Source organism: Osmerus mordax, chromosome 13 (assembly GCF_038355195.1).
Source record: "Osmerus mordax isolate fOsmMor3 chromosome 13, fOsmMor3.pri, whole genome shotgun sequence".
In the NCBI taxonomy this organism is placed as follows: Eukaryota; Metazoa; Chordata; class Actinopteri; order Osmeriformes; family Osmeridae; genus Osmerus; species Osmerus mordax.
The window spans coordinates 15,930,952-15,947,046 of NC_090062.1; the positions used below are offsets into that span (position 1 = coordinate 15,930,952).

The following is a 16,095-nucleotide window of genomic DNA, read 5'->3' on the forward strand; positions in this document are numbered from 1 at the left end:
GAGTTCTGAGGCTGGGGCTATGGGGCTGGAGCTATATGGCTGAGGCTATAGGGCTGGGGCTATAGGGCAGGGGCTATAGGGCTGGAGTTTTGAGGCTGGGGCTATAGGGCTGGGGCTATGGGGCTGGAGTTATGAGGCTGGGGCTATAGGGCTGGGGCTATAGGGCTGGGGCTGGAGTTCTGAGGCTGGGGCTATAGGGCTGGGGCTATAGGGCTGGGGCTATAGGGCTGGGGCTATAGGGCAGGGGCTATGGGGCTGGAGTTCTGAGGCTGGGGCTATAGGGCTGGGGCTATAGGGCTGGGGCTATAGGGCTGGGACTATAGGGCTGGGACTATAGGGCAGGGGCTATGGGGCTGGAGTTTTGAGGCTGGGGCTATAGGGCTGGGGCTATAGGGCTGGGGCTATAGGGCTGGAGTTCTGAGGCTGGGGCTATAGGGCTGGGGCTATAGGGCTGGGGCTATAGGGCTAGGGCTATAGGGCTGGGGCTATGGGGCTGGAGTTTTGAGGCTGATGCTGGAGTTGGATGGGTACCTCACAGCAGGAGGGTGAAACACTGTTATGACTCCCCGCTGGGGTATGTAGCACAAACACAAAACAGACCTGCCATGCTAAACAAAAGTTCAGCCACATCATAATCGATTCCCTTCTGAGACACCAGAGCAGACACAGTATACATACCGTCGCCCACACACACATACACACATACGCACACTGTGGAACACAGGCAAACAAGTTCCTTAGTGTGTGCGTGAGTGAAGTTTCCTCTGTTGTGATTGGGTGATGTCATGTTCTAATGACGGGTGAACATTAGTTTAGTTTCCAAGATATCAGATGAAGGATGGCAGATATGTAACACACACGCACAAACACCACCCACACACATACGCAGGATTGAAATTGCAGTAAGAGGCTTAATGATGTACCAAAATCAACCATAGTTTATTATGGTATGAGTAAGACAGTGGCTGAGGATTAGATCCGTTTGTCCATTAATGCGTGCGAGTATGTGGATGCGTGTGCAGTGTGTGGGTGTGTGTGGATGCGTGTGCAATGCGTGTGCAATGTGTGGGTGTGCTTTTGTCTCAGTGTGAACAGTTTACTCTGGAACCAAGTGTCTGGGAATAACCCCAGGACAGAGGGGGAAGATAAACAGTGTAACACATCATCACAGGGCCCCAGCTGAGGTCTCAGGACCTGTCTCTGCGTCCGGGTGCCAGGCTAGTTTGGCTACGCGTTTGTGTACGTGTGTGACTGGATGAGAGTAAACATACAGCACACGGCGTCCCTGTGTGCGTCAGGTTCGTTTGTCTGAGATCTAACTGATGATTTCAGGGAAACTGGCAGGAAATTACTGGATCAACATGTCTGACCCTCACCTACACACACACACACACACACACACACACTCACACTCACAGACAAATAAACGAGGGTATGAGAGGAGAAGAAGAGGAGAGGAGTTTGGAAGAGAACAGTAAAGTAAAAAGAGGTTCAGAGCAGTCCAGTGTGTCAGACAGGGTCTGTAGACAGGCAGGGTCTGTAGACAGGCAGGGTCTGTAGACAGGCAGGGTCTGTAGACAGACAGGGTCTGTAGACAGGCAGGGTCTGTAGACAGACAGGGCTGTGCAGGCAGGGTCTGTAGACAGACAGGGTCTGTAGACAGACAGGGCTGTGCAGGCAGGGTCTGTAGACAGGCAGGGTCTGTAGACAGACAGGGCTGTGCAGGCAGGGTCTGTAGACAGGCAGGGTCTGTAGACAGACAGGGCTGTGCAGGCAGGGTCTGTAGACAGACAGGGCTGTGCAGGCAGGGTCTGTAGACAGACAGGGCTGTGCAGGCAGGGTCTGTAGACAGACAGGGCTGTGCAGGCAGGGTCTGTAGACAGACAGGGCTGTGCAGGCAGGGTCTGTAGACAGACAGGGCTGTGCAGGCAGGGTCTGTAGACAGGCAGGGTCTGTAGACAGACAGGGCTGTGCAGGCAGGGTCTGTAGACAGACAGGGCTGTGCAGACAGGGTCTGTAGACAGACAGGGCTGTGCAGGCAGGGTCTGTAGACAGACAGGGTCTGTAGACAGACAGGGCTGTGCAGGCAGGGTCTGTAGACAGGCAGGGTCTGTAGACAGACAGGGCTGTGCAGGCAGGGTCTGTAGACAGACAGGGTCTGTAGACAGACAGGGCTGTGCAGGCAGGGTCTGTAGACAGACAGGGCTGTGCAGGCATGTATGTATGGATGCCTGCAGGAACCTCAGCTGGCATGGAGGCCCCGTCCCTGCACGCTCAGTATGCCAGCCACCACAACCCTCCTCCCCACACACACACACACACACACAACCCTCCTCCCCACACACACACACACACACAACCCTCCCCCCCCCCACACACACACACACACACACAACCCTGCTCCCCACACACACACAACCCTCCTCCCCACACACACACACAACCCTGCTCCCCACACCCACACACAACCCTCCTCCCCACACACACACACAACCCTGCTCCCCACACCCACACACAACCCTCCTCCCCACACACACACACAACCCTGCTCCCCACACCCACACACCGCCTCCCCAAAGCAACAACAACAGCAGCAGCCCCACGTCCCCTCCCAACACACATGTACGTAACAGTTTTGTTGTGGACTGCTCTTGTGTTGGTTTCCATGCAAAGCAGAGGCGTAATGATTTGCAGAGACAGGGGAGGATATAGTCCTTGGTAAACAGAATATTTAGTCACGGTTAACAGCAGACGGTAAGGCCCTGGGCTGTTTTCCTACCTTCGCAGTCTCACAGCGAAACCAAAATAAATATCTACGTGTCATTTCACATTAACCAGACATTGACTGGCCCAAGGCCTACACCCTCCTTCAATCTACAGCTCTACCTACACCCCTGTCACTCCCTCTCTCCATCCATCTGCTCCCTCATACATTTCTGATACATGAAAACTTTCTCTTATACCCGTTCTCTTGCTATATTCTATGTCTCTCTCTCTCTCTCTCTCTCTCTCTCTCTCTCTCTCTCTCTACATCTCCTTCTAATGAAAGAAAACCCACCAGAGTGGAGAAAAAGTGATGTGAAGCCAAACCCATACCTCTTTTTCACCATCCTTCCTTCCTTCCCTCCCTCCCTCTCTCTATCCATCTCTCCAGCCATTTTTCCATCCCTCTATCCATCTCTCTCTCCATCTATCCTTCCCTTCCTCTCTCAATCCACCTCTCTCTCTCTCTGCATCCATCTTTCCCTCTCTCTCTCTCGATGCCACAGAGGAGAGAGAGGGAGACCCACAAAGCCATCATTTGTCACACGGAGGAGTCTCCTCATTTGCTACATCCCTGGCTCAATCACCTATCACTCTTCCTACATTATGTATGCTTAACCAATCAGCAATTTGGGCCTGCCAAGAGCTCATTGGGCATGCGTGGCGTGGGAGGAGAAATAGGTCTGGCAGGCTCCCTCCATCATTGAGAAGCATGGTGCTTATCAAAGACTCATCAGGAAAACCCCTCCTCGTTTATCTGGAACTCCCTGGCAGACCAGAGACGGATGACGTTGGTGGATCCATCAGGTTCCAGGTTGGTGGAGGAAGGAGGTCTCCTCGGTAAGTAGCAGTTTGTCAGAGTTTGCTCTTGGTGAGGGGGAGCGTGTGTTTGGGTGAGGGAGGCATCGGACCACCTCCTCCGATAGCTGTTTTAACAGGAGGTGAGACCCTGCTCCATCTTCAGAGAGACCAGCAGGCACTGTGACACCTACCAATGCAGCTGAGCTGTGGTCTCTACTAGAGAGACCTACAGTACTGTGCAAAAGCCTTGGGTCCCAAGATTTTCAAAAAAGAAAGCACAACCGCTCTTAATAAATAACGAAACAAAGGTTTTCTCAACATTGCACTTTTATAATGCCCCATAAAGAAGACCAACATTTTGTTATATTTAAGACAATATTCATGTAACGAATCTTGACTTTTCACAGTCCTGTGCCTGTATTCTAGTCTGAGCATGACAGGCTACTGTTGCTGACATCTCTAGTTGCCTCCATCACCGTGGCTACAGTACAGACAGCGACAACTGGCCGACAGAAAACAACAAGCACGCTGGCCTCGCTCAACCCTGTGTTCCCTCTCTCTTAGATCTCTGGCAAACACTGGCATTCCACAGACTTACATCGCGGAAACACGCACATACAGACCCCCCCACACACACACCCCCCCCCACACACAGACCCACTCACACAAAAACATGCCCCCCCCCCCCCCCACACACACACACACACACACAGACATGCAGACCCCCCCCCCACACTCAGGTACACTCTGGTTTAGTTCCACAGAATTCTTCTGAAATACACATTTCAGTGGAAGGACACATTCATCACTTCAAAGGGCAGAGAATGTGGTGTGTGTGGTGTGTGTGCGTGGTGTGTAACGTGGAGATTATTGCATTATATGGATTACATGCTCACATAGGGTAATCTGTGTGTTTTGTGGCTGACTAGCGGTCCTAAACTATAAACAAACGGAGACATATAAACAAAATGAAAAACTGACAGAAAGCTGGATTGAAAGTCAGAGACACAGACAGAATGACAGACTGGAAGAGAGACAGGCAGAGATCTCTACACTAAGAGAGGCTGGAAGAGAGACAGGCAGAGATCTCTACACTAAGAGAGGCTGGAAGAGAGACAGGCAGAGATCTCTACACTAAGAGAGGCTGGAAGAGAGACAGGCAGAGATCTCTACACTAAGAGGGGCTGGAAGAGAGACAGGCAGAGATCTATACACTAAGAGGGGCTCAGCGTGTGCAGAAGTGAAGGAGAATAGCTGTGTGTGCAGCTCCCTCTAGTGGACGCATTCATAATGTCTGCTACACCTCCCTGTGTCTGGACAGAGCCATGCGGCCTGAATACACACATTCAAACATGAACACACACACACGCACACACACATTCAAACATGAACACACACACACATTCAAACATGAATACACATTCAAACATAAACACACACACACTCAAACATGAACACACACACGCACACATTCAAACAAACACACACACACACGAACACACTCAAAACATGAACACACACACATGCGCGCGAGCGCGGCCCTCCTACCCGTCATGGAGTTCTCTGAGGTGCTGAGTTGCTCCCGCAGCTTGTCCACATCGTCGGGGTGCACCTGCTCGTACAGCGTGCTGCCGAACCACTCGGACTGGGTGTGGTTCAGCACCGGCGTCACAGAGTCCGACACGTAGATCACACGGCCCGTCTCCGCCGCGACCACAAACAGGAAGCCGTCCGCAGCCTCCAGGATCAGGTGCTTCAGTTCCTGTTGGTGGAAACAGAGATGCTCGTAAAAGGAGAGGGAGATGAGCAGAGGAGAGAGATGAGGAGAGGAGAGAGATGAGGAGAGGAGAGAGATGAGCAGAGGAGAGAGATGAGGAGAGGAGAGAGATGAGGAGAGATCGAAGCATCAAGGTGGGAGAGACGAGAAAAGGAGAGATGAGTAGAAGAGAGCAGCGTAGAGGATAAGACACAAAGGGAGAGATGCAGAAAGGAGAGAGATGAGTAGAGGAGAGCAGCGTAGAGGATAAGACACAAAGGGAGAGATGCAGAAAGGAGAGAGATGAGTAGAGGAGAGCAGCGTAGAGGATAAGACACAAAGGGAGAGATGCAGAAAGGAGAGAGATGAGTAGAGGAGAGCAGCGTAGAGGATAAGACACAAAGGGAGAGATGCAGAAAGGAGAGAGATGAGTAGAGGAGAGCAGCGTAGAGGATAAGACACAAAGGGAGAGATGCAGAAAGGAGAGAGATGAGTAGAGGAGAGCAGCGTAGAGGATAAGACACAAAGGGAGAGATGCAGAAAGGAGAGAGATGAGTAGAGGAGAGCAGCGTAGAGGATAAGACACAAAGGGAGAGATGCAGAAAGGAGAGAGATGAGTAGAGGAGAGCAGCGTAGAGGATAAGACACAAAGGGAGAGATGCAGAAAGGAGAGAGATGAGTAGAGGAGAGCAGCGTAGAGGATAAGACACAAAGGGAGAGATGCAGAAAGGAGAGAGATGAGTAGAGGAGAGCGTGCTGTGGCGGGGAGGCCCTGATGAGTCTGCCTGGGTGTGTGTCTGTGACCAGCACCTGCTCAGTGAGGAAGGAGGGCTTGTAAGCTCCGTCTGTGGACGTGTTGCCCGTGCCCCTCATGGACTTCATGTGCGACACGGCCATCCGCAGGATGGTCAGCTTGTCGGGCTTGCGTGCCAGAGCGCTGCAGGTGGGCACCATGTCAGACAACTCGGTGATGTACTGCGTCATCTTATTGCGACGTCGGCGCTCTATCTCGCTGTGGTTCTCTCTGGAACAGAGAGGCGGAGTTAAGACACCCAGGACCGTCCTGCTTGACTAGACAGCACCCTGTCACACCAGGAAGTACACTATGGAGACTGTGTAGAAACTGTCCAGTCATACCAGGAAGTACTGGTATTTATCTACTCTATGGTATTATTAAGTACTCTATGGTACTTCCTGGTCCACAATGTTCCTGTTTGGTCATGTGACGTTATCTACGAGAAACACCACACCTTCACCTACCTACAGATGGACAGGGCACACACTTCCTTACTAACTGACCTCTATATGATCTGTTAGCCTAGCAGAAAGGTTAACTAAGAGAACTGTGAGCATAGCAGTTTGTATAGTGTGAAGGGTGTTATAGGGTTAGGTCTCATTCTGCTGCTTCTGTAGGTGTCTATGTTCTTCTGAGAATATAAAGATACAGACATTTATGTCCCAAGATGCTCGATTATGGAATTCTGTGAACATCAATTTTTGTGACTATCTAATTCTGTGACCATTGATTTCTGTGACCAATGGATTCTGACTGTAGATGGCGCTGTTGTCACGCTTGAACTCGCTTGGCTAACCCTAACCTTAAACCGACTACCAGCTCAGACAGTGAGAAAATAAAGGTGAAAGCTTTTATTCACATCACAAATCTCATCTGCTTGTCGTATTAGATTAAATTCAGTGTAGTTGAAGCTGACTTGACATTCAACTTCAGGCAACTAAATAAATTGGCCATCAGAATATGTGAACTCACTGTTTTACATGGCTGGAAATGCTCGTCACACGTACCATCTCACGTGACTTGGCGGTTTAACCAAATGACGGATTAGCACAGATAATGCTTTGCAAAAGATCATTATTATATCTGAAATGTATCGGTAATATTTGGAATTGGATGATTTGATCACTGTACCTCCAACGTCGATTATTTTTTCTCCAAAAACGAAGCCGAATAATAGTGGGTCTCTCCCAAGCTAGATAGGCTAGCTTAGTAGCAAGAGAAACGGCTGACAGTTTGTGGCCGTGTATTAACGCACGGACGGTGAACACATCAACAACGTTTGAGCTAGCTCTAACTTTTACAAACACGCTCACCTTTTCTATCTCACAATTTCTGCTCACCATTCCGTTTTCGTTGAGCTTTTGGATTTAAATTCTACACTTTATTGTCGGTTATTTGAGCAGCGCATTTTGACAACATTTCTCTAGTTATACTTAGCTTGGCTGATAGAAATTGTGCATGGTACAGTACCTAATCGTGAAAAAAAAAAACACTAATCATATCCACCCACATGCTGGGTAGCTAGCGAGGTCCGTTTGCTGGCAATGCCAGCCTTGCATTGTGTCCTTGGGCAAGGCACTTCACCCTAAACCCCATATTTTCCCCACATATTCCATATACTCTGGTTCATGTATAGTCCAGACTGTGTTAGCTACATTAGCTATGTAGCATTCTGCTTCATATATATTCTATCCAGACTGTGTCAGCTCTAACTGCTGTTTGTCTCTGTCGTTTTTCAACAGGTGTGAGGTGTGCAGGGTTCATCGAGCTGAGGGCAAGAAGGACAGCGCTGTGAGCAGGTGTGTGCACCCTGGCTGAAGTCCTCTGGCAGAGCTGTAACCTAGGCCTACCTGGCATATCTCTCCTTATCACCTGGAATCTGATCATCATCATACCTGTGAACAGGAGAGAGGACAGAATGTAACAAAGGTCAGCACACACATGTACACACACCTAAGCAGCAATATGGACAGTAGTCTTAACTGGCTGGCTCACTATTCTAAACTCATCTGTTTATCGCTAGATCATGAGGATGTCTGTTACATGGTTGGGCTTATGCTCAGGGCATGCAGGGGAAGAAATCTGTCCTACCAGGCTGTGTAACAGTCATGACACAGTACTGAAGCTGTTATGCGTATGTAGCGTGGCTCAATGTAGCGATTAGGATAGCATGCGAAGCTACAAGTATTTGTTTCCCTCCAGTGGACAGACTGAGTGAGAAACAGAAATCTAAAACAGCCTGTTATCCCTCCACATCCTGTACCAAACAATGGGGGGATGATCTATGGAGACTGAGTGGTCATGCTGTAATGCAGATGCTGAGACCAATTTTAAAACAGGGTATGGTACAATCAGGTTGTTGGATGTATGGACTATAGACCAGTGGCTCTCAATCCTGGTCCTCGAGCCCCCCTGCCCTGCATGTTCTAGATGTTTCCCTGGGGCATTACCAAGCTCTGATAACGACCCATTCATTTAAATTTAAATGAGGTATGCTGGAGCAAGGAATCGTCTAGAACACGCGGGGCAGGAGGGAATGAGGAACAGGATTGAGAACCACTGCTCTAGACAAGCCAGTTTGAGGTAGCACTGTGCTTCTCATAACACACTGGTGATTCCTCCTCTCGCCATCAGAGGGCGCTGTCTCCTCGCCCCTGCTCAAGTTAACAGAGCAGGGCCTGCGCTGCCAGCCAGGGACAAAACGGACACACATCATCCTCCTCTAAAAGAAACCGCGAAGAACCACATGTTGAAAGAAAAGTATGTGAGAGAATGTCTGGGATGAAGTTGATGCTGGAGAAACAAACAGGTGAGAAACAGCCCAGATGATCAAATCAAACACACTCAATGTCAAACTACGGCTCTGGCTAACGTCACAGCATGTCCACACTGAGTCTAAGTTAAATATACACAAAAATGACTGTTAAAATTATAAAACCATATTTATACAAAAAAATATATGATTAGGATGACTGAATCCTGTAGGCTCATTTGAGACCCATCAACAGACCATGAACTCTAAAGCTTTCTAACTCAACTGCTGTTCAAATACAGAATTCTCCTTACGAATGGAGGAACATACTGTACTGAGGACTTTTTTTCCCCCACTGCTCTCACCTTGAAAATTTGCTAGGCCCTTCTCCATCCTCGTCGTCAAACTCCATCCTGCAAGAGAAGAGAACACACAGTCCATGAGATCCACTGGAGGACCGTTACTTCTTCTGTGGTTGAGGGACTGCAGAAGTCTCATCAGATTGAAACCTAACTCTGGGCCCCTGACAGGAAGTGAAGACGTGTTCGATACAAGAAGTTCCATACAGGAAGTTGTAGCTCTAGTTCTCTGCTGACACTGTGACTTAGTTAGGGACTGTTTTTCTTCTTTCCGTGGTACTAGTCTGTTACGTTGCTTCCAGTCACTGAGGGAGGAGAGGGTGAGCGGACCGCTTTACTCAGCAGCCTGTCTCTCTCAGAGCTAACGGCTTCACACCAGCTGCCAGGGGAAATGATGAAACACTGGAGCGTTTCTCTACCCTGGAAGGCTTCCACACGTGTCAACATGACATCAGGACGGTTGCAGAGAGCTGGAATACACTTTATGTGAGGCAAGACCTGGTTACCATAGCTGCCAAGTCACAGTGATGGCTGGACTACACTTCCCCTGACACATTCTGTTTGGGAGAGGAACCAGGAAGGGAAGGTTCAAAGCCTGTTACCGCAGCTGTCTGGGTGATTTGTGGCAGCGGCTCTTCCCATTTTTACTCAAGGTTGCCGATGTAGTAGATAGTAGATAATAAGCAGATACGTCTACGCGTTACCATGGCAACTAACGACAGTATAAGTGAACGTGTCACGGTTGTCCCGAGGACACGAAGCCTGGCTGTGGGACTGCCTCGAATGCATCCCTGTCATGCCAAAGCAGACCTGCCTCCACTGTATAGGAGTGTTCTCTGGGTTCAGCATGTGTGTGTGAGAGTGTGCGTGTGTGTGTGTGTGTGTGTGTGTGTGTGTGTGTGTGTGTGTGTGTGTGTGGCAGCGTAGGAGGCTAAGAGGTGCCAACTATGAGGGCGGCATCTTTCCATGGCTGGCCAGTAACCAGGACAACGGTTAGGATTGTTGTCCTGCTACTGTGGTGTGTATGAGTACAAACACACGCATGTACATGCACAAAAATAGACAAATACAGATTAATAAATACATAACACACACTGTCCACATTTCCAGGGTTCTGGGTGGGTCTGTTTGGTGCTTCAGTTTCTATAGAGGCATAGTTTGAGTGCATGGGAGTTCACCACCTAGTCTGACATCTCAGGCATCACATAGCCTGTCATACTGGTTAACTCCGGCCATAAGCACATCACATTTCAACTTTATTGTGCTGTTTGTAACAAGTACAGGTAAACTGGGATTCAAAGGTACACTGGGATTCAAAGGTAAACTGGGATTCACAGGTCCTGCTCGTCTTGCCTGAACCTATGATGAATCAGCATGATAGTTAAGATGTTGGCGATGTGAGGATTTAGCTACAGCGTGAATACTCACCCTCCCGACCTCCGTTTTCCCCCGCGTCCAGCCAAGGCTCCTCCCATCCTCACTTGGCCTGCCCCCACCACCGCCCCGGGCATGGACACTGCACCCGGCAACTCACTGCCCATCTCTGCAGGAAGCAGGAACATGGAGAGCAGGTTATCATCGGGGTTAGATAGCTGAGGTCATCCAGTCAGGTTGTCGGAACACGTCAAATAAAATTTCAAAAGTGTTGATTTAACACCGGGGAGTGTTGGTTTTTGTTTCACTGAGTGTCTACCGTCTTAAAAACTACTGGTGTCTAGTCAACACTTTCATATTTGTTGTGCAGTTTATCAGCAGTTAGCATCAGGGTATTGGCGGGTTATCGTAAGGTTAGACAAGCTAATCGCATGCTAGCATCAGGCTAGTGTTGGATTATCAGTTGGCATATCATTAAACCCTGTTTGTGAGATTCGCAACCAGCTGGGAAAAACACACAGCATTACATAAGGGCTGAAATCATCTCCGGTGCCCACACCACATTTACATGTAGTCATTTAGCAGACGCTCTTATCCAGAGCGACTTACAGTAAGTACAGGGACATTCCCCCTGAGGCAAGTAGGGTGAAGCGCCTTGCCCAAGGACACAACGTCATTAGGCACAGCCGGGAATCGAACCAACAAGCTTCTGATTACTAGCCCGACTGCCTAACCGCTCAGCCATCTGACCCCACACCAAACACCCTATACAGCCCATTGATACTGCCTGTCAATACTGAATCCAGAAACCCTAATGTTGTTAACACGGTCCTGTTCTGTTGCTGTGCTCATGGTCAATGAATGCTCTGGCTGTGACTCATACAGTTCTACCTACGTCCGACCACATGTGGAGGAATGTCCCAGTACTTACTGTAAGTCGCTCTGGATAAGAGCGTCTGCTAAATGACTAAATAGGGAGTCAGGTGGCTGAGCGGTTAGGGAATCGGGCTAGTAATCAGAAGGTTGCTGTGTCGATTCCTGGCCGTGACAAATGACGTTGTGTCCTTGGGCAAGGCACTTCACCCTACTTGCCTCAGGGGGAATGTCCCTGTACTTACTGTAAGTCGCTCTGGATAAGTGCGTCTGCTAAATGACTAAAATGTAAAATGTGAATATACCTGTTTGTGAATAAGTCGGAAAGGGTGAACTTCAATGTTGCCCACTTCTGATTCTCAACCACCCACTTTTTGGCCTCCCTCCATCCCTGTCTCTCTCCTGGCCTCCAAACCTCTGTTTCTGGTCTGCTCACGTACCCAGATAGATGCTATGGATAGGCTAAACAGAGCCTCTGGTGTGCCCCAGTGAACCAGGCATCCCAGTTAATATTTGATACCATGTTCTTCTCTCCCTCTATCTTCTGCCAGCCTCAGGAAAACACTCTGCAGTGCAAAGTCAGACCCCGGCAAAGAGCAAGCCTGATATCATTCATTCATGAAGCCTGCCTATACAAACACAACCTCTTTACTCATGAGACACACACTGTACAAGATCCTTGCAGAGCAAGCATTCCTATTCTGAATGAGTAAACCTCGTATCCTGACTCTCTCTTGTCCAACCTGAAGGAATGTGGCCTTTATTGGTTTGAATAGTAGCTGGTGTTACATGTCTGCTTGTTATCTCTGGAGGCTTCCATTTCTCCATCAAGGAAAAACACTGGAGCGGTTAATGATATGCATGATTCTCTCTCTCTCTCTTCCCCCCCCCCACCACCACCACCACCAACCCAATCACAGCCACATCTTCAGTCAGTCATTACCAAGCCCTGAGGTCAACTGCATTAATCAAGAGAGTTGTGGGACCAGTATTCAGAGTTTCTCCTTTTCAATCAGTCCTCTCTTTCAGACAAGGTTGTTTCTGCTCTCTCCCCCCCCCCCCCATCGGTCCTTTCAACCGCTCACTCCGTCAAAGAGCCTCAGGACATTTACTAGTCCGTAATAAACTTAAGTGAGCTAGAATACACACACACACACACACAAGCACGCACACAGGCAAAGAAATACAAAACTATCTGATGTTGTTTCAATCCCCTTAAGCATGGAAAACCACTTCTCAAAGTAAACTTTAAACTTATCGATGTCCTTCTATTAGGGAAGAGAACCATATGCTAGGTCTAATTCACGAAGGATACCCTGGTGCTACAGATATTTAAATACCCCTTGTTTTGACAGACTGAAAAAACATGCCAGGTTAAAACAACTAGTGCAATAAGTAAATCTGAATCTAAATATGTCTTGACTTGTTAATAAACTCTATACAGGATGTTAATAGATACCCTTCTCCAGGAGCGTAAAGCATGAATGCGAATGTAAAGTCAGTGTAAAGTAAGTCAAGCACAGCGTAAAGCACACTCTGCTACCATGTAAGTGCCACATCACCGCATCTGAGAAGGAACATTTAAGGTGGCGTTGGAAACACTGAAAGGCTATGTTGTAGCTCCTTTTTTTTTACTGATCACTTGTGTGCCACACATCCAGAGAAAGATCACGCTAACCTTATTAGATCATTGCACTTATCACACAGGCACAGGGCCAATCGGATCGCCGCCTGATCGGGATAATCCACCAATGACAGCGCATTCCCCCTTCTCTCCCAGCAACTCGCATATACGAGGCCCCGATCCAGTCATCTAACGCGACCTTAGCTGTTCAGAGGAGGGAGGACGGGGGGATGGACGACTGATCCCAGATCAGCAGGGAGCAGGAACGTTTGACCTGTCTTAGGAACAGGCTCGTGTCATCATCGGATGCAGAGGCTTCAGATAGGCCTGCGCTGGTCTAATCTTACTGCACGCTTCCTCTGTTCAGCCACAGCTTATGGCATCGTTTAACCACAACAAACATGGCCTTGAAGCTTATTATATAATCTAAAAAAAAAATAGGTTTGTTACTGGGGTGGTAGAGGAAACGATGACCCTCGTGAAATCCCTTGTTGAATGGGTTTCAGATGAGATGGGGGAGGCATGTGTGTGTTTGGTCGTATTGGTATGGGAGATGTCGGCCTTGTCCGCACACTCGCTCCCCTCGGAGGCAGAGAGAGGCCGGGTATACTGGCGTTTTTTTAATGGAGGGTCCTTCCCCGTTCTCCGGTGGCTGGCATTCTCATCTGCTCATTGTTCATTCAGACTCCTGCCTCAGGACTGTACGCGGCCAAGATGGTAATAACACGAACATTCTCACTCATTTTTCATCTTAATTTACATTACCAATGAGGTGAGAGAGAAATGAGAGGAGGGAGGGTGGGGGATGAAAGATGTAGAAAAATAAAGTGGGGTGGAGGAATTGTGGTGGAGATGGATATATATATATATATATATATATATATATATATATATATATATATATATATATATAGGGAGGGAGGAGAGAAATTAAATAGAAAGAAATGGAGAGGGAGGGAGAGATGGCACATAGTTGCCTACTGTGGTAAAGCAAGATTGTAACTGAGTGGTATTAAGTTCAAATATAAAATGATTGCAGTTAATTGTTCATGTGTAACAAATGACTGTTTACGATCATTATTTGTTGCTGATATTAACAAAACTGCAACGAAACTACTGCTGAACACTTTAGCTTATACCACTGTCCTGTAGAAATGTACAATAAAGTTGTAACATGTAGCTGTTTAACAAGACTTTGTTTAAGTGTTGTAATGTAATCTTCCATACAGAAACACACGACCCTGTTGAGGCAACACGAACTATACACTGAGGTCAACATTATAGCGTTTAGCTTAGCTGGCCGAGCCTGCTTAACACACTAGAAGTTGGCTTGCCCCCTATAGCTCCAGCAACAACTAATCTTGCGAACACGTTGTCCAAAAACGTTACACCCTTACAGGGAAGTTATTTGGTGTGTAACGATGGAACGGCCTTAGCGGGAAGGCTAACGACTGTGTTTCCGTACCCTGAAGCATGGTCTTGAATGCTGCCATACCGTAAACGTTTATACATATTGACAACTGACATAGATAAAAGCAGCTAGATGTTTAAGGTGTTCAGCGAATAATTTACAGACAGCCAAAGTGCTGGGCAATTAGCTACCACACTCAATATGGCATTAAGCAAACTCCAGTGTCAAAACCTATCATCGAATCAACAGGGACAGTGACATCAAAACAGTGACACTAGAGGTCCACCGTAATAAAATATGCCTTGACACGAAAAACGTTTCGATATCATTGTGTACGCTGTAAGCAAAGATATGCTAAAAAAAACCTTTGTATCATCGAGGAACTATTCAGAGAAATCAAAGCACGTAGGCTAGCTGGCTGCCAGGAACGAAGAACGACCAGCATCTCGTTTCGCCTTGAGATTCGGAAGCCTTAACATTTCAATCGCTACGATTATTAAAAGTCTTTTTTGCACATTGTATATGAAAATACTGCTTGTAAGGACACACGGTGACTGAAACAAAAGCATGTATTGGTCAGCTATCTAGAGGGAGCAGAAGGAGAGCTCGGTGGGGGAAGGGGATGCTGTGGAGCTCGCGCTGAGCCTGACGTTGCGGCTCTAAGCGCCTAGGATTTTACCCTCCTTTTGCTAAACGTCAAAAAATAACATTCGCGCTCTGTAAATATCCCTTATTATATCAGAATAGAAAACGAATTATAGTGTTTTCCTGCGGCGAAATCCAGACTCACCCGATGGATTGACCGCGGCTGGAGTTGCCATGTTGCCTCGATGGAAAAACAAAATGCAGCGATGAAAATGACGCACAATACGGCTGGAGAGCCCCGGGAGAGACAATCTACTCAGGGGTCTACTCAATCTACTCACGCGAGGCTCAGTTTAGCCGCCTATAGCCTCTCATGCATTAGTCCCGATTGAAAAAAATACACAATTAATGTTACGAAAAGACTTCTTTCTAGATCGCCTCGGCCCAATGCATATAATAAATTCCGTTCTCTTAGACTAAAACATGCAAGATGTCTGAGAGGTAGCACCGCGAGACTTCACTTGAATTAATTAATGCTTTATTCTCTGCTCAGTCAAATTAGAGTTTAATAATCTATCAAGGTAAAGCATTGATATAACGTATTGAAACGACAATATATTCATGTTGTATCAAAATGTTTTAGTAAGTTACATAATTAACTACGTAATTACATTTCAATGAGATTACAATATATATCCAGTTTTAACACCTTTTTTGGTGAAGACTTATTTCAGAGATCAAATCAGCTATTATCTGTAAAATGATTCTAATATAATCACAAAAATCTTTACAAAATACGTCTTCCAATTTAAACCCACGAGAAAACAAGGAACACACTACGTTCGACGGGGAGGAAGCAAAAGTAAGGGGAAGGACCATTCTTTAAAGACAGTTGGACGACAGTTGGTGATGTCAGTAACATGGGGTCAGAGTCATTAAAAGCTCTGATAATATAAGGTATTTCGATGGCAGTTACAGAACGTCAAATAAAGGAAGCATTC

At 47.6% G+C, this 16,095-nt stretch overlaps 1 protein-coding gene across 4 annotated transcripts in view; it reads right to left on the reverse strand.

Annotated features, from left to right (window-relative positions):
• Positions 1 to 15,479, reverse strand: part of arnt2 (aryl-hydrocarbon receptor nuclear translocator 2) — a 37,319-nt gene extending 21,840 nt beyond the window's left edge. For 2 of the 4 annotated variants that reach the window (XM_067248778.1, XM_067248781.1), the window contains exons 1-6: positions 15,300 to 15,479; positions 10,656 to 10,770; positions 9,234 to 9,281; positions 7,967 to 8,011; positions 6,131 to 6,344; positions 5,113 to 5,326 (exon numbers count right to left, since the gene is read on the reverse strand). In XM_067248778.1, the coding sequence (XP_067104879.1) occupies positions 5,113 to 5,326; positions 6,131 to 6,344; positions 7,967 to 8,011; positions 9,234 to 9,281; positions 10,656 to 10,770; positions 15,300 to 15,330 (667 nt within the window). In that variant the 5' untranslated portion in view covers positions 15,331 to 15,479. The remainder of the gene's footprint in view (positions 1 to 5,112; positions 5,327 to 6,130; positions 6,345 to 7,966; positions 8,012 to 9,233; positions 9,282 to 10,655; positions 10,771 to 15,299) is intronic. The other 2 variants (XM_067248780.1, XM_067248779.1) reach the window with 2 other exon arrangements.
• Positions 15,480 to 16,095: the final 616 nt, after the last annotated feature.